This window comes from Delphinapterus leucas, chromosome X (assembly GCF_059928025.1).
Source record: "Delphinapterus leucas isolate spDelLeu-1000000601 "Yukka" chromosome X, BTC_Dleu_Yukka2, whole genome shotgun sequence".
Taxonomy (NCBI): Eukaryota; Metazoa; Chordata; class Mammalia; order Artiodactyla; family Monodontidae; genus Delphinapterus; species Delphinapterus leucas.
The window spans coordinates 119,203,832-119,225,036 of NC_143150.1; the positions used below are offsets into that span (position 1 = coordinate 119,203,832).

Sequence of the window (21,205 nt, forward strand, 5' to 3'; positions counted from 1 at the left end):
TAGACACCTCACAAGTCTTTCAAGCAGGGTTTCTTAACCAATTTTGTGCTTTGGACCCCCCTTGGGCAGCCTGCATTGACCTCTTCTCAGAATAAATTTAAATGCATAAAAGTAAACACTTAAAATACACAGGATTACTGTATAGCACAGGGAACTCTACTCAATGCTCTGTGGTGATCTAAATGGGAAGGAAATCCAAAAAAGAGGGGATATATGTATACGTAGAGCTGATTCACTTTGCTGTACAGTAGAAACTAACACAATATTGTAAAGCAACTATACTCCAACAAAAAAATTTTTTTAAATATACAGGATTATTGGGAATTGCCTGGCAGTCCAGTGGTTAGGACTCGGCACTCTCACTCACAGGACCCAGGTTCGATCCCTGGTTGAGGAACTAAGATGCTGCAAGCCGAGCAGCGCGACCAAAACTAAAATACACAGGACTGTATAAACAAAATATATTGAACTACAGCTATCAAATATTTAAAAAAACAAGTTTGTGGTGGAAATACATGTGTTTATTAACACAATGATAAGATCAGCCAGTGTCTACAGCAGGGGTCCCCAACCCCCGGGTTCCTATTAGGAACCAGGCCACACAGCAGGTGAGTGGCCTGCAAGCAACTAAGCTTCATTTGCTGCTCCCCGTCACTTGCATTACTGCCTGAGCCATCCCGCACCCACCCCCAGAAAAATTGTCTTCCACAAAACCAGTCCCTGGGGCTTCCCTGGTGGCGCAGTGGCTGAGAGTCCACTCTCAGCCACAACGAACGATGCGGGTTCGTTCCCCTGTCCGGGAAGATCCCACGTGCCGCGGAGAGGCTGGGCCCGCGAGCCATGGCTGCTGAGCCTGCGCGTCCGGAGCCTGTGCTCCGCAATGGGAGAGGCCACAACAGTGAGAGGCCCGCGTACCGCAAAAAAATAAATAAATAAAATTTAAAATAAAAAACAAAAGTTCTATTTCTATAAGTGATCAAGTCACAGGAATTGCTAATGCTACTGTGGTTTATTGCCTACAATGCATAATAGAAGGAAATGCTCAATATCAGTTAGGGGTCAGTAAAAAGAAAACTGTATTTTTTCCCCACATCTAAATTCAAAGACCCCTCAGAGCTGGACCCAGGTTAAAAAGGCCTGCTTTATTCTGTGCAGGAGTGAGCATGCACAGCATTCACATCTGCTTTGCCACTTTTTTTCCCGCCTCCTACTAGTTAAGAGGAAAAACAAATTGCCTAAAGACTAAAATTGAAAATAATGCCTAAGAAGATTTGCCAGTCCTACTTGGCATAAGAAAATGAATTATGCATGAAAATGTTTTTTTAAAGACAAAGAAATTTGACGTGAGTGGCTGAGCAAAAACATATCTATTCTGACCCCCCAAAGCTAACCAGAATAATTTTCTGCTTCAAAAAACTCTGGAAGGCAAGTGTGGTAGAAAGATCCTAAGGTGACCCCCCTTCCAAAAATTCTCACCTCTTGGTAATCTGTGCTTTTTTATAATCCTCTCCCCTTGAGTGCAGGCAGAACCTGTGACTTGCTTTGAACCAAGAGAATATGGCAAGGTGATGGGATGTCGCTCATCTAAGGCGACTGGAGAAAGTGAATCTCCTGCTGGCCTTAAAGAAGCAAACAGTCATGTTGTGAACTGCCTATGGAGAGGGCCATGTGGCAGGGAACTGCGGGTGGCCTCTAGGAGCTGAGGGCTCCAGTCCTAAAATCACAAGGCACTGAATTCTACCAACAACCATGTGAGCTTAGAAGAGGTCCCCAGATGCAAAGAGGAAGGCCACCTGGCCAATGCCTTGATTTCAGCTTTGTGAAACCCTGAGCTGAAGACCCAGTTAAGCCATAGAAACAATTAGTAACAAATATGTGTTGTATTAAGCTGCAATTTACATTTCTGGAAATTCATTCCAGAGCAATAAATAACTAGTGCAGTAACCAAAAGACGGGGTGACCTACCATCCAAGTTTGCCTAGGACTGTCTTGGTTTGAAAACGGAAAGTACCATGCCCTAAGAAACAACTCAGTTCTGAGCAACCCAGGTTGGTTGGTTGCTGCTATGGTCTGAATACGTATGTCCTCCCAAAATTCCTATGTTGAAATCCTAATGCTCAGTGTGATAGTATTAGAAAGTGGGGCCTTTGGGAAGTGCTTAGGCCATGAGGGTGGAGCCCTCATGAATGGGATTACTGCCTTATAAAAGAGGCTCCAGAGAGATCCCCAGCCTTTCCCACCATGTGAGGACACAGTGAGAAGTAAAGGGCTATGAACCGAGAAGGGAACTCTCACCAGAAGGCAACCACGCTGGCACCTTAGTCTTGGACTTCCAGCCTCAAAAACTGTCAGAAATAATTGTCTGTTGTCTATAAGCCACCCAGTCTGTAGTATTTTGTTATAGCAGCCAGAATGGACTAAGGCAGTCGCCCACTAATAGACGTGTACTGAATAATATAAATACAAAATACTAGACCCTTTCCCTATAGGAAACAAACAGAAAGTTTGAAAAAACCTGGGAAGGAACCAAACCCTCTTTTAAAAGTTACCAATAATTAGCAAAACAACTCAAGGGAATTCCCTGGCGGTCCAGTGGATAGGATTCCAGGCTTCCACTGCCAGGGAAGGGGGGGGGGGTGTCAATCCCCAATTGGGAACTAAGATCTCGTAAGCTGTGTGGCACAGCCTTTAAAAAAAAAAACCTCAAGATTTCCTCAAAACCAATTTTCTATACCCTTAAAGTAGAGCATTCCCCAGTTATGTGTGGGAAACTAGGACAATGTTCAAATCCAGCTTGTATTTCTAGTCTTCACGTTGTTTTTCAATCTCCCTATTGGTTGCCCCAGATGATTTATTTTAAATCAGTACTCAAACATCATTACCTTAAAGACTGGCAATGGCTCAATGATATGAAACCATCATTCACTCTTTTTTTTTTTTTTTTTTTTTTGCGGTACGTGGGCCTCTCACTGTTGTGGTCTCTCCCGTTGCGGAGCACAGGTTCCGGACGCACAGGCTCAGCGGCCATGGCTCACGGGCCCAGCCGCTCCGCGGCACGTGGGATCTTCCCAGACCGGGGCACGAACCCGTGTCCCCCGTATCGGCAGGCAGACTCTCAACCACTGTGCCACCAGGGAAGCCCCCCATCATTCACTCTTGCCATTTAACCATAAGCCACAGGTATTAAACCCATGCATGTTCCCATCCCCTCTGACCATCCCCAGGTTCCCTCCTTAAAGATAAACCCTATGGAATCATATGATGTCTGAGACTTGCTTCAGGATAACAGAGGGGGCAAGGAACAAGGTAGGAATGCAGATGGAATGGAATTGACCGAGTATTGATGGTTGTTGAGCAGGGGTGGCAAGTGCAGAGGAGTTTAATGTATTAGTCTATCTGTTTGCTTGTTTCCATTTTTAAAAAAATTAGAAAAAAGCAAGCCTATGAAACCCTAATCAATTAACTGCCCTGTAACACTATCAAGAATACCAGTGTGCTTTCTCTATCTATGAAGGCATTTTGAATGTTTGTACATGTTTAGAACAGTTCCCTAGTCATGTAACATTCTATATATATATTTTAAAAAATGCCACCTACTTTCCATAAGCATAAAGGTCTCTACAGCCATTGGGACTTCCCTGGTGGCACAGCGGTTAAGCATCTGCCTGCCAATGCAGGGGACACGGGTTCAAGCCCTGATCCGGGAAGATCCCACATGCCGTGGAGCAACTAAGCCCATGTGCCACAACTACTGAGCCTGCGCTCTAGAGCCTGCGAGCCACAACTACTGAAGCCCACGTGCTGCAACTACTGAAGCCTGTGTGCCTAGAGCCCGTGCTCCACAACAAAGAGAAGCCAGCGCAACGAGAAGCCCGCGCACCGCAACAAAGAGTAGCCCCTGCTCGCCGCAACTAGAGAAAGCCCGCGCACAGCAACGAAGACCGAACGCAGCCAAAAATAAATAAAAATAAATTTATTAATAAATAAATAAATGAGGCGTTGTAAGAGCAGGTAATGAAGATTTTTTAAAAAGAAACATAAATGAACTACAGCTACCTGTGTCAACAAGGGCGAACCTCAAAAACAAAACAATGAGAGGAAAACCAAGTTGCGGAAGGTTACAGAGTACTATACTCCTCCTTCTGAGTTGAAAAGCCATATAAAACAATTTATCATTTTAGTGACACATGTGTATATATATACATGTATGTACACACTATATATATACACACACATATAGCTATAATAAAAGTACAAAAACTTTTCAAATCATGCACACCAAATTCAGGACAGTAGTAACCTCTGAGGTGAGCAGGAAGGGGAATGGGACCAGAGAAGGGGTCACAGGAAACTTTCACACTAACTGGGCTGTTTTACTTCTTATGCTGAGTAGTGGGTACACACTTATTGTTGGGTAGTCCTCTAGTTTTACACACCAGAAATTTTTTTTTATAAGGGTTAACAAGGTACTATTATGCAAATGTACTCCTTTTAACCAGACAATGGTATGGCTCTGGAACTTCCTTTATCTGCTGGCATTCATTCTCTTTTACAAAAAAAGAACACTCTTTATCTCAAAAGCACATATTCCAAGTTACCCTTTTAGCATGCTGGCCTCTATCTCCCTAAAGCATATGCTACAAAGGGATATGATATAAAGATGTAAAAAGAGAAAACTGTTTCATTTGCATTAAAAAAATAGTTCTGGCTAATAATCCAACAACTGGAAGAAGTTCACAAGAATTTTGTCTTTTGCCTATAGTTGTTTTTAACGATTAAACAGTTGCGTCAAAGAATTACAAGAAAACCCTTAAATATGAGTTCTTCCCAAAGGTGAGTCCGTGCGCAGGAATTTTTAAAATATCCTCTACTTCTCCTAGCTTTGTTTTACTTCTTTTCCTCAATCAAAGCCACTCAAACAATCAGACATTACTTACTGGCTTTTTTCCCATTCAATAATTTCCCCTGATAATACGAAATCAACAATGTTTCATAACTATTTCCCTTAAAGTCTAAGAGTTAACTGTCAAGTCAGCGAAAGACAAATAATGTATGCATGATCTCACTTTTATGTGGAATTTAAAAACAAACCAACCAACAAAAAACTGGAACTCATAGATACAGAGAACAGATTGGTAGTTGCCAGAGGTGGGGGTGAGTGAAATGGGTGAAGGTGGTCAAAAAGCACAAACTTCCACTTATGGGACCTCCCTGGTGGTCCAGTTAGTAAGACCCCACCCTCCCAATGCAGGGGGCCTGGGTTCGATCCCTGGTCGGAGAACTAGATCCCACATGCATGCCCCAAATAAGAAGTCCACATGCCACAGCTGAAGATGCCGCATGCTGCAACAAAGGATCCTACATGCTGCAATGAAGATCCCGCATGCCGAAACTAAGACCTGGCACAGCCAAAATAAATAAATATTAAAAAAAAAAACTTCCAGTTATAAAATAAGTAAGTCCTGGGGATGTCATGTATAGCATGGTGACTAAAATTGATAATACTGTATTATGTATGTGAAAGATACTGAAAGTAAATCATAAAAGTTCTCATCACAAGAGAGAAATTTTTGTTAACTATGTTTGCTGATGGATATCAGCTAGACTTACTGTGATGATCATTTCACAACACATACAAATATTGAATCATTATGTTATATACCTGAAACTAATACATCATATGTCAATTATATCTCAATAAAAAATATTATCTGAAAACAGTTAACCAAATAAAAATGAAAACTGGGGGCTTCCCTGGTGGCACAGTGGTTGAGAGTCCGCCTGCCGATGCAGGGGACGCGGGTTCGTGCCCCGGTCCGGGAAAATCCCATATGCCACGGAACGACTGGGCCCGTGAGCCATGGCCGCTGAGCCTGCGCGTCCGGAGCCTGTGCTCCTCAAGGGGAGAGGCCGCAGCAGTGAGAGGCCCGAGTACCGCAAAAAAAAAAAAAAAAGAAAAAAGAAAACTAATTATAATGACTACTTGAAATATGCACAGCATTCTCAAAGACTAAGACACCATCCTGAAAGACAGATATTATAAAGGAGTCTATATAGTTTGTTAATTCATTACATCAAGCAGAAAACTTGCCAGTTTAAGGTAGATACTTTTGTTCTAGCTGTTATATTTTCTTACTCAAGCCCTAAAAAATAAAAACATTTGCACTGCGGGACTTCCTTGGCGGTCCAGTGGTTAGGACTCAGCGCCTTCACTGCCAAGGGCCCGGGTTCGATCCCTGGTCAGGGAACTAAGATCCCACAGGCCCCGTGGCAAGCAAGCAAGAAATAAATAAATAAATAAAACATCTGCTTTGGAATGTAAGCTCTGTGAGGACAGGGGTTTGTGTTTGATTCACAGCTGTAACCTCAGCATCTAGAACAGTGCCTGATGCACAAAAGAAACTCAGATACCTCAAATACACATCCAACCCAAGTCTATGCATTCTAGTAAAATGCTGGCCTTTCAACACCAATGAAATACTTCACAACCTGGGAAACCAATCACTCTAACATCTATAGCTCTTTGTCTTGAAGTATTAAACAAAAACTATTTACCTGTTTCTCAGACATCCATATTTACTTTTTCTAATTTCAGTGTTTTAGTCTAACATTTTTGTACCTAGTACTAGAATCCTATTTTAAAATAAATCACGACTTCCCTGGTGGCACAGTGGTTGGGAATCCGCCTGCCAATGCAGGGGACATGGGTTCGAGCCCTGGTCCGGGAAGATCCCACATGCCGCAGAGCAAATAAGCCCGTGAGCCACAACTACTAAGCCCACGTGCCACAACTAGTGGAGCCCGTGCACCTAGAGCCCATGCTCCACAACAGGAGAAGCCACCGCGATGAGAAGCCCACACACCACAACCAAGAGTAGCCCCACTTCACCGCAACTAGAGAAAGCCCACGCGCAGCAACGAAGACCCAACACAGCCATAAATAAATAAATAAATAAATTTATTTATTACAAAATAATAAAATAAAATACATCAACACCTCTCTATAAAGAGACCAAAACGCCTTTCAAAATAAGCTATTATGATGCACTAAAATATAATCCAAGACAGAAAATAAGCATATGGAAAGATCCTAAACATCATATGTCTCTAGGGAATTGCAAATTACATCAACAAGATACCACTATATACCTATGAGAATGGTGAAAATCTAGAACACTCACAACACCACATGTTGATGAGGATATAGAGCAAGAGGACCTCTCATTCATTCCGGGGGGATTGCAAATGGTACAGCCACTCTGGAAGACAGCTTGGCAGTTTCTTACAAAACTAAACTCACTCCTACCATATGATCCAACAATCACACTTACTGGTATCTACCCAAAGGGGTTGAAAACTTAAATGCACACAGATGCTTACAGCAACTGTATCCATAACTGCCAAAACTTGAAAGCAACCAAAATGTCCTCCAGTATGTGAATGGATAAATTGTGGTACATCCAGACAATGGAATATTATTCAGCACTAACAAGAAATAAGCCATCAAGCTATTAAAAAACATGGAGGAATCTTAAGTGCATACTACTAAATGAAAGAAGCCAATCTGAAAAGATTACATACTGTGTGATTCCAACTATACGACATTTTGGAAAAAGGCAAAACTCTGGAAACAGTAAAAAAGATCAGTGGTTGCCAGGGTTTGGGAGTAAGAACAAGGGATGAATAAGTAGGGCACAGAGGATTTTTAGGGCAGTGAAACTACTCTGTATGATACTACAATGATGGATACATGTCATTATACATTTGTCCAAAACCAAAGAATGTACATCACCAAGAATAAACCATAATGTAAACTATGGACTCTGGGTGATTACGATATACCAATGCAGGTTCACCAATTGTAAAAAATGTACCCCTCTGGTGGGGTGTTGATAATGGGGGAGGCTGGGCATGTGTGGGGCAGGGTGTATATGGGAACTCTGTGTACCTTCCCCTCAATTTTGCTGTGAACCTAAAGCTGCTCTGAAAAGATAAAGTCTATTAAAAATATATATATATGTATTTCAACTGAAAACAAAAATCCCTAAGATAACTCACTTCCATAACAAAGTAATAGGTATAGTGGTTTATTTTTATTCCAAGGAGGAGACAAAGTAAAGTATTTTTATAGAACATTTGCTTCAGGTAAGATTTTCAACCTTCCTGGAACATTATGGTAATCTTAACTGTACGCTTATTAAAAAGAAAAAAAATCTGTTACCATAGAAACTACCAGGGCTAGTTAATGACTCCATGACTTGGGCAGTTATACCTGTTGGGTCACTTAATTAAACTTACAGGTTCCTGTTTAACAGAGAAAGGCTAAAAACATCTACATCTGTTTAAAGAAAGGCTAAAACACTCATGGGGTAGTGCAAATCAGGATAAATGGAGTGCACATGTGTACTGGAAGCACACACACCCAGACACACCACACCACACACCACCAAAGTGGTCAGTAAAAATTAGGTGGCTGCCGGCTGCTGGCTTTGGTTTGAATCTCTTCTGATTACATTTCTCTGTCCAGGATGCCTTTGATGTTCATGTTCACCTGTACGAAGAATATTGGGTTACTGCATTGCGTTAAGTTAATGGGGAAGGATATATTTTGTTTTGCTGGGCTGAATAAGGGAGCTTTAAAGCTCTGAGAGATTTACTACAAGCAATATTCTAGGGATGTCCCCTTTTGCCAGCATCTTTTGCAAGCAGGTTTCGACTAGACATCAAGAATATAATCTCATCCATACAATGGCACTGTGCCTTGAGTTCTTTTTAAATCTTAAACACCTCAAGGGAGCATAAGTTCTAACACCAGGAAAGCCCCCTCCCCAAGTCCTTAGGAGAAGTCAACCAACATAATTCATATTTAATATGCCCACCATCTCTTATCACACTCCATATATTACTGACAACAAAATAAGCCTTAACAGGTGCCCAGCTGTCACTTACTTGCTGTGTGGCCTCAGTCACTTACTCCTCTTTCAGTTGAGAAACAGCAACAGCATTTAATAAATTTATTATGCTTGGGAGTATTCTGAGGGCCTCATGTAATAGCTGTGGTTTGTGTTTTAAAATATTGACTTTTCCTCTACCTGGTCTAGCTTAACTGCTCAACAACAGAGGCTGAACTGTCTCCATAGCAAGGACTTCTTAAGGGACAAACAGCCATGTTAAGGTCTGTGAATACTAATTATATTTTCAGAAATCTTGAATTCTGAAAAGTGAGAGATTACAGGGTGGCTAAAGTTATGCTCACAAACAGACAGAGTGTATGCATGCCCCAGAAGTATAAAATGCAGTCAAGTGATTAAAAAAAGTCTACACACACAATGATATTATAAGTGAACCATAAAACCCTCAATACTCCTTTGGAACTGGATTTTAAAATACCACTCCCCACTTGAAATATACAACTGATGTTAACGTTCATACTGACTCCAGCTTTTAAGAAAAGGTTCATTTCACATTTGGGGCCTGATATTAAGAATCACCAGGCTTCCCTGGTAGTTCAGTAGTTAAGAATCCCCCTGCCAATGCAAGGGACACAGGTTCGAGCCCTGGTCCGGGAAGATCCCACATGCCGCGCAGCAACTAAGCCCGTGCGCCACAACTACTGAGCCTGCGCTCTACAGCCCGTGAGCCACAACTACTAAGCCCATGCTCCACAATTACTGAAGCCCGAGTGCCTAGAGCCGATGCTCTGCAACGAAGAGTAGCCCCAGCTCACAGCAACTACAGAAAGCCCGCATGCAGCAACGAAGACCCAATGCACCCAAAAATAATTTTTTTTAATAGTCATTAATTCTAAAAAAAAAAAAAAGAAAAGGAAAGCACAAAACAAAAACAGTATCTACTGCGCATCATCTGCCTCCTTTTTCAGGTACGGAGCAGCCAAAAGGATGTAGCTATGACACAATTACTTTGTAATTCTATTTCAAGTCCAAATAATGATAAGATGGGAAACTACAACTGTCCCCCACGGTGGACGTCTGGGGTCACCTCTAGCCCTAAATAGGGAGCTTGTCTCTGCCTTGACAGACGTCCTCTTGCAGCCCTGTGTCCCTGTTCTGCAATTTGTCATTAGGCTTTCCAGTTTAATGCTAATATGCAGAAATATGTTACCGGGCAAATATATATAGTAGATACGTATATATTACAAGTAGTATATAAAGCGGACAACATTCAGTGGTGGGCCCCCGGCCCTACAGACAAACACACACCCTTCAAGTTCCAATCCTGCAAGCGCCCACCCACCCAGGAGAGGGAAGGACAGGAGCCTCGAGCAGAGGTTAAACCAGACATCAGCCAAAACAAACACCACTTCCAGAACAAGGCAAACTTTGGGTCTGGGCGGCTGCAGAGCCCCAGAAACGGCCGGGGAGGGGAGGGAGTGTCCGTCAGCCTCAGGGGAGGAAGATGAGGAGCGCACCCAGCATTGCTGAGCTGCGGAGGAGGCTGGTGTCCCCTGGGGGACAAGGGCGTCGCCGCCATTCCCGGCTGCGAAGCCCCTCTCCGCAACCTGGCCAAGGCCTCCGGGTGCCTGTCGGCAGCCCTGTCGCCCCACCCCGCCCCCCGTCCCCGTAGAAATGGTCCCCACAGACCCACAGGGGCAGGGGCGCGGGGACCTACCTGGTGCAGCGTCTCGGCGGGCAGCTGCGACGCCCGGAACAGGTCGGCCACGGGGCCCGAGGCTGCGGTGGACGCGCCGGGGGCGGCCCTGGCGGCCTCAGGGGGCCCGGACCCGGGGCCCCCGCCTGCGGCGCCGGCGCAGCGCGCGAAGAGCTCAGAGTAGCACTGCTGCTCGCCCTCGCTCAGCAGCAGTGGCGGTCCAGAGCCGCAGCCCCCGCTTGCTGCCGCCTCCATGGAGCCTGAAAGGGGGCCCAGCGGAGCACCGTCCCCGGTTGAGGCGCCGCCGCCTTCACCACAGCCTCCGCCGCTTCAGCCTCGGCCTTGGCCGCCGCCGCCCCGACGCCCCGCAGCTGCCGCGCGGCCGCTTCCTCCCGGCGCGCGCCGGCCCCGCCCCCGGACTTGAATGTTGTGCCTCCGCCGCGCGGCACATGGAGACAGGCGCGGCACGGCCCAATCACGGCCTGGGATCGCACCCCGGCCCCGCCCCGCCCCGCCCCGCCCCGCCCCGTGCGCGCCGGGCCAGGTAAGTAACTCCGCGCGCCTCCCGCCTTACGGACGGTCACCTGCTCAGCCCTCGCTGCAGAGTCTAGAGGGCAGGAGCCAGCGCTGTTCCGCGTCCACCCTGAGCGAGAGGGGCATCTTTGGCCCTTCTCCCTGGCCGGGAAGGGGAACATCTAGACCCATCTGGAGAATGGTGCTTTTCATGGGGCGGGAAAGGCTGTGGTGTTTTCTCCCTAGGACGCTGGAGCAAGTGTAGTGCCCACGACACGCCGTGCCCTTCCCAGAAAGGGACGAGGCATGGGAAATTAGGCTTCGCTTTTTCCATGACAGTACCCCTTATGTCCTGAAAAGCTGGAGGGCAGAGATCTCCATACGAACCAGGGTCCCATTGACTCCTATAGTGTTCTAGGTGGCGACGGGGTTAGGCCACTTTCTCAGGCAAGGCTCAAACCTGGAGTTGAGCCTTAAAAAGGAACAACATCGGTTAGTGTTAAATACTAGAGTAATAGGAGTGAAAAGGGCCCTGGGAAGAATTGCATGTGTATATGCATTAAGCCTGGCTGGGAAACACTAACCCAAGCGAAAAAAATCAGTCCAGGGTTAAACACTAAACACTGGATAGATAGATAAATAGATAGATAGATAGATAGATAGATAGATAGATAGATAGATAGATAGAGATATATCATTCACCCCAAATAGTGTTATTTTAATTAAAAACAAAACAAAAACCATCTCAGGAAATAGCACTGATGATAACAAATATACTTTGGTATTTTGATCAACTAAAATAAGGACCAAGGACAGGAAGAGAGGAAAAGAAAAAGGAAGGTAAAGACGGGGGGAAGGGGAAAAGTGAAGAGAGATACATAAGAAGAAAAAAGAAAAATTATGTCAATTCATAATTGATAGCCAAAGTAATATTTCCCATTTGGAATCTGTAAAAAATGAAATAGAGAAAGAGGATCCCCCAAATCACTAAGATTTCCTTATACCATTTTTTGCTTCAGACCTGCCAGGAGAGAATTAAGACAGCGGTAGGTTTGGAGAGAAGAGTACCAAAAGAATAGGTAAGTTAAGACTAACTTAGTTGGGGAATTTCTGCTTCAAAATCCCACCACCATATTGTATTTTCCACAACTGTAAAACCTTCTCAGGAAAACTGGAAGCCAAGGGATCATGTTTATTCTTTTCCTACCTTTCCCTTTGTGGTCAGACTTCCCTGAGAATGGCCCACCATTCTAACAAAGGTGAGAAAGGGACCCATGCCCCGTGATAAACGCCAAACCCCACTTTTCCCTGTGACTCCTGCAAAAAGAAATGTGAGATATAACAATCCCTAACATTCATATAGTTCATACTACGATGTCTATTTAAGCCTCATAGTACCTCTCTGAGGCAGGCTGGTTTCCCATTTTAATCTCCATTTTGCAGATGAGAAAATGGATGCAAAGATGGTGTGATTTGCCCAGCTGAATACTAGATTCCGAGCTGATCTTTGTTACTCAAGTCAGTTTAATAAATTTGACAGATACTTATTAAGCACTGCAGAGATGGGTAGGAGGTCTCACAGCTGTGCCTATCAATCCATCAGTCAACCCTTACGGGTAGATGAAGAAGTATTAACTCTCTTCCTACTAGAGTACTGTGAGAGATTTAAAAAAAAAAAAAAAAGACGTGTTGCCACCTCACTGGGAAAGACAAAACTAACACAACAAATAAAAACAAACAATAAAAGACAATATATAATTAAGTGCTAAACTGTGTACCCCAGGCTAAGTGCTGTGGGAGTTTAGAGAAAAGAGAAAATCTATGAGCCAGAGCTCAACCAGGAAGGCTTGACGGAGGGGGCTCAAGATGGTTGTTGACTAATGGCTGGGTTGGGGAGGTGAAAGGACAGGAGAGGGAGGAGTCCCAAAGACTTGGCGCCCAGGAAGTGAGGAGTGAGAAATGCAGGTGGGGCCAGGAGGGAGGGGCAGCCTCTGATGCGCTGTGACAAGCCCGAAGGAAGCTGCTCCATGAAGGACGAGAGGCACAGCCAGAAGTGACCCAACAGCAGCAACGTTTTAACCCAGGACACAGGAGGAAAAAATGGCATTTTTTAAATGTTTTAGTATCTAAGGAATGCCAAGTACTGGTCTTTATTTGTACAACAGTTTTCTGAATAGAAGAAATAGTTATCAAACTGCAAAATAAACACAGATAAGAATGTAGAAAAGAGAAACACTGATAGCCCTTTAAGGCTGAAGGTAAACAAGAACATTTTAGAAGAGAATTTCTTTATCCTTTTTGCAGTTCTAAACCTACACACTAGGACTTCCCTGGTGGTCCAGTGGGTAAGACTCCATGCTCCCGATGCAGGGGGCTGGGTTCTATCCCTCATAGGGAGAATTCTATTTGGCTTCTCTGAGCTTCAGAATTGGCATGAGTGATACTGAGATACTTTAGATTATATCTCAAAGATTGGTGAACTTTAAAAAGTACTTATTGAGGGACTGACCAATGTAAACACTAAACAATCACTTGTTCGGCTGATTTTAACTTTCTTTTTTTCTAGAAGTGAAGAAAGGTAGATCTTTTTTTTTTTTAACATCTTTATTGGAGTAGAAAGGTAGATCTTTAACAGTGTTAGAGGGAATCCTATTCCCCTGGCCTCATTTTATTGTGAGAAAATTTCCTGTCTACTCCCCAGGAGGGAATATGGATGAAGTAACATTGGTGCTTCTCCCAGCTCCTCTCATTTACTCTTCTCCAAGGAAGAAGTGATGGAGGGAGAAGAAACTGATCGTTCCCAGTTCCAGCATTGTCTCTATCTTTTTCTGTCTCTGTCCGTGTGTGTGCGAGTGTGTGTGTGTGTGTATCTCTGTCCTTCTCTTGCTATCTCTCTTGCTCTTTCAAGCTCTCTCTCAAGCTCTCTCCACCACCACCACCACCCCTGAATTGTGCTGCCCTCAGAGGAGACGCCACTCTACCCCTGATTCCACATGGCAAGCACACCTATTGGGGGCCACTCACTGTTCTCACTTGAAAGACTTGATGGGAAAAGATAGCATCTTCCTTGCAACTTGCAAGGAGAGGGTCTGTTGTGTAGACACTCTAACGCAGGGAAGAAAGGGGGTAGGGAGAGTAAGAAGAAGCCTGATTGTGGCCACAAACCCAATCGGAATCTCCAGTCCAACTCCAGCAACAATGAAGCTGATGTTGGCCACATGAACCTTACCTAATTCTTTCTACAATCCAAGAGAAAGAGAGGGGTTTGAGTACTAATGATGATGGAATCTTACAAGTAACTGTCTCCCATAAAAAAAATTTTGAATATCTGTGAAATTATATCCTCTACACACCCGTGTGTGTGTGTGTCTGTGTGTGATAATTTGCCCGCTTCCTTCCTATACCAACTCCATCCTCTGAAACAAAACTTGACACATTGAGAAGGTGGCTCTTCTCAAGCAACAAACAGCTTGTTCTCAGCAGCCCGGCTGGCCTCTTATGTGAGGTATCAGACAGTTCACCTTTCTCCATGGAATGAAGCTTTTGGTAGCCCTGGGAATGGCCGAATAGCTGAGCAGAAATGTTAAAAAACTGTGCACTGGGAAAGTCCAACAGTTATGTCACACAAACTGGAGCCAACAGTTCTCACTCCTTGTTAACAATAGCAAGCTGTCTAACCTTGGGAAAGCAGCTTCCTGCTTTGTTTCCATGAACAGGATTTTGGATAATTATCTTAGCCATATATTTTCACGGTGTTTTTTTTTTAATCACCCATAATACTCAGACTTTTGGAGAATTTTTCTATGTTTTAAAGGAATAAGAAAAAAATTCTTACTTTAGTTATCCAGCACTTCCGTCATCACAGATTTGAGCTAGGATTATTATTGATAATAAATTGATAGAATTCTGAAAATCAAATTTTCAGAAGCTATTCATGTTTCTTAAAAATGGAAGATTTAGGACTTCCCTGGTGGTCCAGTGGTTAAGACTCCGCGCTCCCAGTGCAGGGGGCTCGGGTTCAATCCCTGGTAAGGGAACTAGATCCTGCATGCCATAACTAAGAGCCCGCATGCTACAACTAAAAGATCCTGCATGCCGCAACTAAAAACAGATCCCGTGTACCACAACTAAGACCCGGCGCAGCCAAATAAATAAATATATTTTTTTAAATGAAGGGTTTGTGGGAATTCCCTGGCGGTCTAGTGGTTAGGGCTCCACGCTTCCACTGCAGGGGGCACAAGTTCAACCCCTGGTCAGGGAACTAAGATCCTGCGTGCCGCGTGGCCAAAAAAAAAACAAAACAGAAGGTTCACTAGATGAGTCGGGGTAGGCTAAATACTGAAACAACCTGGAAAATCTTAGTGGGTTAACATAATCATGTTTTGTTTCTTGCTCGTGCCACAGTCCAACAAGGGTTGGTGGAGGCAGGGTGGATCACTTCGTGTTCATCAGGGACACTATCTGGTAGCTCCTCCATCCCCTGGGAACTCAAAGTCTGCCACTAGATGCTCTGCATCTGGCAGAAATAAAAATAAAGGGAGGGGGAGCTCAGCAGAGCTAGAGAAAGAGAGCATGGAAGGCTGCTTGCCAAGGGGGTTTTAGGGGCCAGGGCCAGAGGTGGCACAAATCCCTTCTCCCTGCTTTCTATTGGTTAGAGCTGAGTCACGTGGCTGTACCGAACTGCAAGGGAGTCTGGGGAACGTAGTCAAGCTGTGTACCCAGGAAGAAGAAACGGGTTTGGGGAACATCTAGCCAGACTGACACGATTGTCACGTAAAAATTTCAAACCTGTTGTAGAAACTGTAGGTTCACTGCCAAGATTCCTGTCACCAGGCAATGCACCCATCCGTGAGTGTTGTCTGCTAATGGCTCAGAGCTGCTCCCTTCTTTGGAGACTTGTCCTCAGACAAGCTGTTTCAGGGAAGTTACACCTCCACACCCCGCACTGAGCAGCCCACAGCCAATGGCTGACTACTGTGAAGTATAAAAAGCCAGTCCCTTGCCTCAAGGGGAGACCAACTCTGGTACAAATCATGCTCCAGAGAGCCCCGTGGGATCAGGCAGAGGTAAGTCTCCAGCTGAGACCACTTCCTTGCTTAGAGCCTTCTTCAGCCCCACCCTCCTTCCTTCACTCCCCTTCTCCCTCAGTGAAGCACTTACACAAGAATCCTCATTTCAGTCTCTGCTCCCAGAGAACCTAACCTGAGCCGGGATTTTATGTCAGAAAGTAATACTACTCACATCTCATAGAAAAAGAAAAAGTCGATCTGTAAATATTTAAGTGCTCTCAGTAGAGTATATGTAGTCCTATACTCAATAAAGAGTGCTTTCCCAGAGCTGCAAACAGAGTCCTTTTTTGGTGAATATAGATTGTGGCCTCATTCTTCATTTCTGTTTCCTACCCATTCTACTTTGACCAAGTCACTGTGGCCACTGGGGCATCTAGGATCTGAGTATCAGCTTTGCCAGGCCAGAAATGTGTTTATTACATCTTTGGAAGTATCACAACCCATAGGAGAGTACAGGTATAAATCATGAGTCCAGTTAACTGGTTTACGTCCATAGTGATATCTGTTCTGTGACCCATAAGTTTCATGTACATAGGATTCCCCTTCCAGGTGCATAAGTTCTCTCTGAAGATAAAAAAAAAAAAAAACAAAACTACTTCTCAAATATAGAACCATAGGAACAAAGGAATTAAATAAGGACAATGAACTTGAAACACCCTTTTTCACAGTCAAGGATGTTTCCAAACGGTGTTTTGAAGACCAAGAGCACATCTTAATCGTCTCATGCCAAATAAATGACATTTAAATCAAGAGGAATCAGAATTACCCGGAAAGTTCTAGAAACACAATGGCAATGTATCCTTCCAAGATTTCTTCTTATCAGAAGCTTATGTTTGCCTTTGCCACTAAATCCCCTCCTAGTTTAAACCTACTGTCACAACATAACTTCATTCTCAACTTTATGTCTCTTTTTACATTTTTACTCATTTTGTTCATTCTCTTGTCTTAAGAGTTCCAGCCAGTCACTAAAACTTAAATTTTAGTTTAGCTGTTTCCTGATGACTTCTGAGCAATTACCGTAATCTCAATAATAGCTTCCAAAATGACAATGTAGATTTTGTTGTGTCTTGGAAATGCTCCTCTCATTTACAGATTACACCAGAATCTTGTAGAAAGTATTGATTTTACATTTATGCAGCTGTCCAGGCAGCATGATTACAAGGTGCTTAAGATACGGAATTGTATTAATAATCTATTGCTGTATAACAACAAAGATTTAATTATCTCACAGTTCTGAGGGTCAGAAATTCAGGAGTGACTTAGCTGAGTAGTTCTGACTCAGGGTGTGTCAGAGGTTGCAAGGAAGCTATCAGCCAGGGCTGCAGTCATCTGAAGGCTGGACTGGGACTGGAAGATCCATTTCCAAGATGGCACACTCACAAGACTGTTGACAAGAGGTCTCAGTTCCTTCTTATGTGGGCCTCTCCACAAGGCTGTCTGAGTGGCTTCTGGACACAGCAGCTGCCTTCCTCCAGAGCCAGTGATCTAAGACCGAGTGCTTCTGCAGGCACACTGTCTTTTATGACCTAGTCTCAAAAGAGACACGCCACTTCTGCCATATTCTATTTGTTAGAAATAAATCACTGGGGAATTCCCTGGTGGTCCAGTGGTTAGGACTCGACATTTTCACTGCAGGGGGCACAGGTTTGATCCCTGGTCGGGAACTAAGGGAACTAAGATCCCAAATGCTGCCAAAAAAAAAAAAAAAAAAAGATACCAAGTCCAGCTCTTGAAAATATGTCAAAGAATTTATGGACATAGGGCTTCCCTGGTGGCACAGTGGTTGAGAGTCCGCCTGCCAATGCAGGGGACGTGGGTTCGTGCCCTGGTTCGGGAAGATCCCACATGCCACGGAGCGGCTGGGTCTGTGAGCCGTGGCCACTGAGCCTGTGCATCTGGAGCCTGTGCTCCGCAACGGGAGAGGCCGCGACAGTGAGAGGCCCACGTACCGCAAAAAAACAAAACAAAACAAAAAAGAATTTATGGACACGTTTTAAACAAATGCACAACTCTTTTTTTATAATTTTTTTTAATTTTATTATTATTTATTTTATTTATTTATTTTTGGCTGTGTTGGGTCTTTGTTGCTGTGCGCGGGCTTTCTCTAGTTGCAGTGAGCAGGAGCTACTCTTCATTGCGGTGTGCGGGCTTCTCATTGCGGTGGCTTCTCTTTGTTGCAGAGCACAGGCTCTAGGTGCCGGGCTTCAGGAGTTGTGGCTCGGGCTCTGGAGTGCAGGCTCAGTAGTTGTGGCGCACGGGCTTAGTTGCTCTGCGGCATGTGAGATCTTCCCGGATCAGGGCTTGAACACGTGTCCCCTGCACTAGCAGGCAGATTCGTAACCACTCTGCCACCAGGGAAGCCCCCCCAAATGCACAACTCTTCACAGTACGGGTTCTGAACTACAATCATGTTCTTCAGAGTCCCTCTCAAATTTGCAAAGTGCTTTTTAATATGGTTTTGAGTTCAAATTGATGCCAATCTATTTATAATCTTACAACGAGGACAGGATTTTTTAAATTCACAGGCATTATTTTACTTTCTTAACTTTTTGTGGCAGTAATTTCAGATTCACAGAAAATTGCAAAAATAGTACAAAGAATTACTGTGTACATTTCACCCACATTCCCCAAATGTTTCATTCGCTTTATTCCCTTTCTCTCTCTTTCTATGTATTTTTCTGAATCATCTGAGAATAAGTTGTAGACATAACGTCCCTTTACCCTGAATACTTCAGGGTACATTTCCTAAAAACAATGGTACTCTCTTGTATAACCAATGTACAGTTACCAAAATCAGGATATCAAATATCATCTAATCTATAAACTTTATTCACTTGTCACCAATTGTCCCACTAACGTCCTTTTTTTTTTTTTTTTTTCCTTTTTGGCCATGCCACATGCAGAATCTTTGTTCCCCGACCAGGATGGAAACCTGGGCCCCTGGCAGTGAAAGCGCCAAGTGCTAACTACTGGACCACCAAGGAATTCCCCACTAATGTCCTTCAAAGGGGAAAAAAACTTTTTTCCTCATCCAGGATCCAGTCCAAGGTCACATATTGCATGTAATTGTCACATCTCTTTAGTCTCCTTTCATCAGAGTAATTTCTGTCTTTTTTTTTTTTTTTGGGCTGCATTGGGTCTTCGTTGCTGCACGTGGGCTTTCTCTAGTTGTGGCGAGTGGGGACTACTCTCCATTGAGGTGCACGGGCTTCTCACTGTGGTGGCTTCTCTTGCTGCGGAGCACAGGCTCTAGGCACGCAGTCTTCAGTAGTTGTGGCACGCGGACTCAGTAGTTGTGGCTTGCAGGCTCTAGAGTGTAGGCTCAGTAGTTGTGGTGTACGGGCTTAGTTGCTCCTCAGCGTGTGGGATCTTCCCGGACCAGGGCTCGAACCCGTGTCCCCTGCATTGGTAGGCAGACTCCCAACCGCTGGCCATAAGGGAAGTCCCGCAATTTCTGTCTTTCTTTGTCTTTCATGACCTTGATATTCTTGAAGACTACAAGCCATTTATTATCTCAATTTGGGAGCAAATAGTATTCAATTTGCTTACAGACGTGCATCTTCATTCCTATGTAAGCTTTGTAAATCTTTCTGAGAAGCACATAGAAATAAGCACTGCTAAATATCTTTACAGTCTATCAGTGGCTTGTGAGCCAACTGATAATTTTGAGAATCAATAAAGGGAAAGAATCAAACATTGATCTTGCCTTCCTTATCGAGCTGTAGCACTACAGAACCACATAATAGATGAAGTAGAATTACAGAAGGAATGGCAGAATTAAAATATCACCATTTGGGACTTCCCTGGTGGTCCCGTGGTTAAGACTCCGCACTCCCAATGCAGGGGACCTGGGTTCGATCCCTAGTCAGGGAATTAGATGCCACATGTCGCAACTAAAAAGACAAAAACAAAAAGGATCCCGCATGCCACAACTAAGACCCGGCACAGCCAAATAAATAAATATTTTTTTTAAAAATCACCATCTTGCAACCCCCAATGAATAAATAAATCCAAACAGTGATCATCAATGCCTGCTAACATCACAAAAAGAGTCAGACATTATGTGCTGCTAGCTAGGCATACCCAACACTGCCTATGAAATACAACTGCCAAAAAAGCAAACCTGAATTTTATCAAGTGTCTCTAAATCAGCACTGTCCCAAAGAAATATAACGCAAGCCACTATGTAATTTTAAATCTTCTAGTTGCCACATTAAAAGCAACTAAAGAGAAATATGTGAAATTAATTTTACTAACATTTATTTAACCCAATACGTTCAAAATATTGTCACAACATGAAATCAATATAAAAATTATTGGGGCTTCCCTGGTGGCACAGTGGTTGAGAGTCCGCCTGCCGATGCAGGGGACACGGGTTCGTGCCCCGGTCCGGAAGGATCCCACATGCCGCGGAGCAGCTGGGCCCGTGAGCCACGGCCGCTGAGCCTGCGCGTCCAGAGCCTGTGCTCCGCAACGGGAGAGGCCACAACAGTGAGAGGCCCGCGTACTGCAAAAATAAAAAAGTTATTAATGAGATAGCTTCCATTCCTTTTTTGCACTGTCTTGATAACCTACTGTGTATTTTACACCTGTAGCACATCTCAATTTGGACCCGTATTAAAGATAATAATTATACAGACACTTGTTAAAGATGGTAGGGCAGATTTTATTCCAGAGGGACTACTGCAATGGGGTTTGCAGGAAGGGAGCAAGATTGGGCTCAACTCTGAATACAGCAAGCACAAATGGAGATTTATAGCCAAAGAGCAGAGTTGGGGTCAATGAATGAAAAATTACAAGAGGAAAACCTCATGACTAGGGGGATTATTGCAAGAGGGACTCGGGATTCTTACTGAAGGCAAGCTGGCATGATAAGATATTGAGGGTAGGGGATGAGGAATTTGATCAGATATCAAGAGTCGGATTTTCACTAAACTGACCCAGCAGGGTTCTTGCTAAAACTGGATAAAGCAGGCCAAGGACAAAGCGCAGGACTCAAAGGAGCCTAACTCAAG

The 21,205-nt window shown here is 44.1% G+C and overlaps 1 protein-coding gene across 5 annotated transcripts in view; it reads right to left on the reverse strand.

Moving 5' to 3' along the window:
* The window catches only part of REPS2 (RALBP1 associated Eps domain containing 2), a 240,008-nt gene extending 229,007 nt beyond the window's left edge, over nt 1–11,001 (reverse strand). For 4 of the 5 annotated variants that reach the window (XM_022562667.3, XM_022562669.3, XM_022562666.3 and 1 more), the window contains exon 1: nt 10,630–11,001. In XM_022562667.3, coding sequence (XP_022418375.1) covers nt 10,630–10,863 — 234 coding nt within the window. In that variant the 5' untranslated portion in view covers nt 10,864–11,001. The remainder of the gene's footprint in view (nt 1–10,629) is intronic. The other variant, XM_022562671.3, reaches the window with a different exon arrangement.
* Between the last annotated feature and the right edge of the window lie 10,204 nt (nt 11,002–21,205).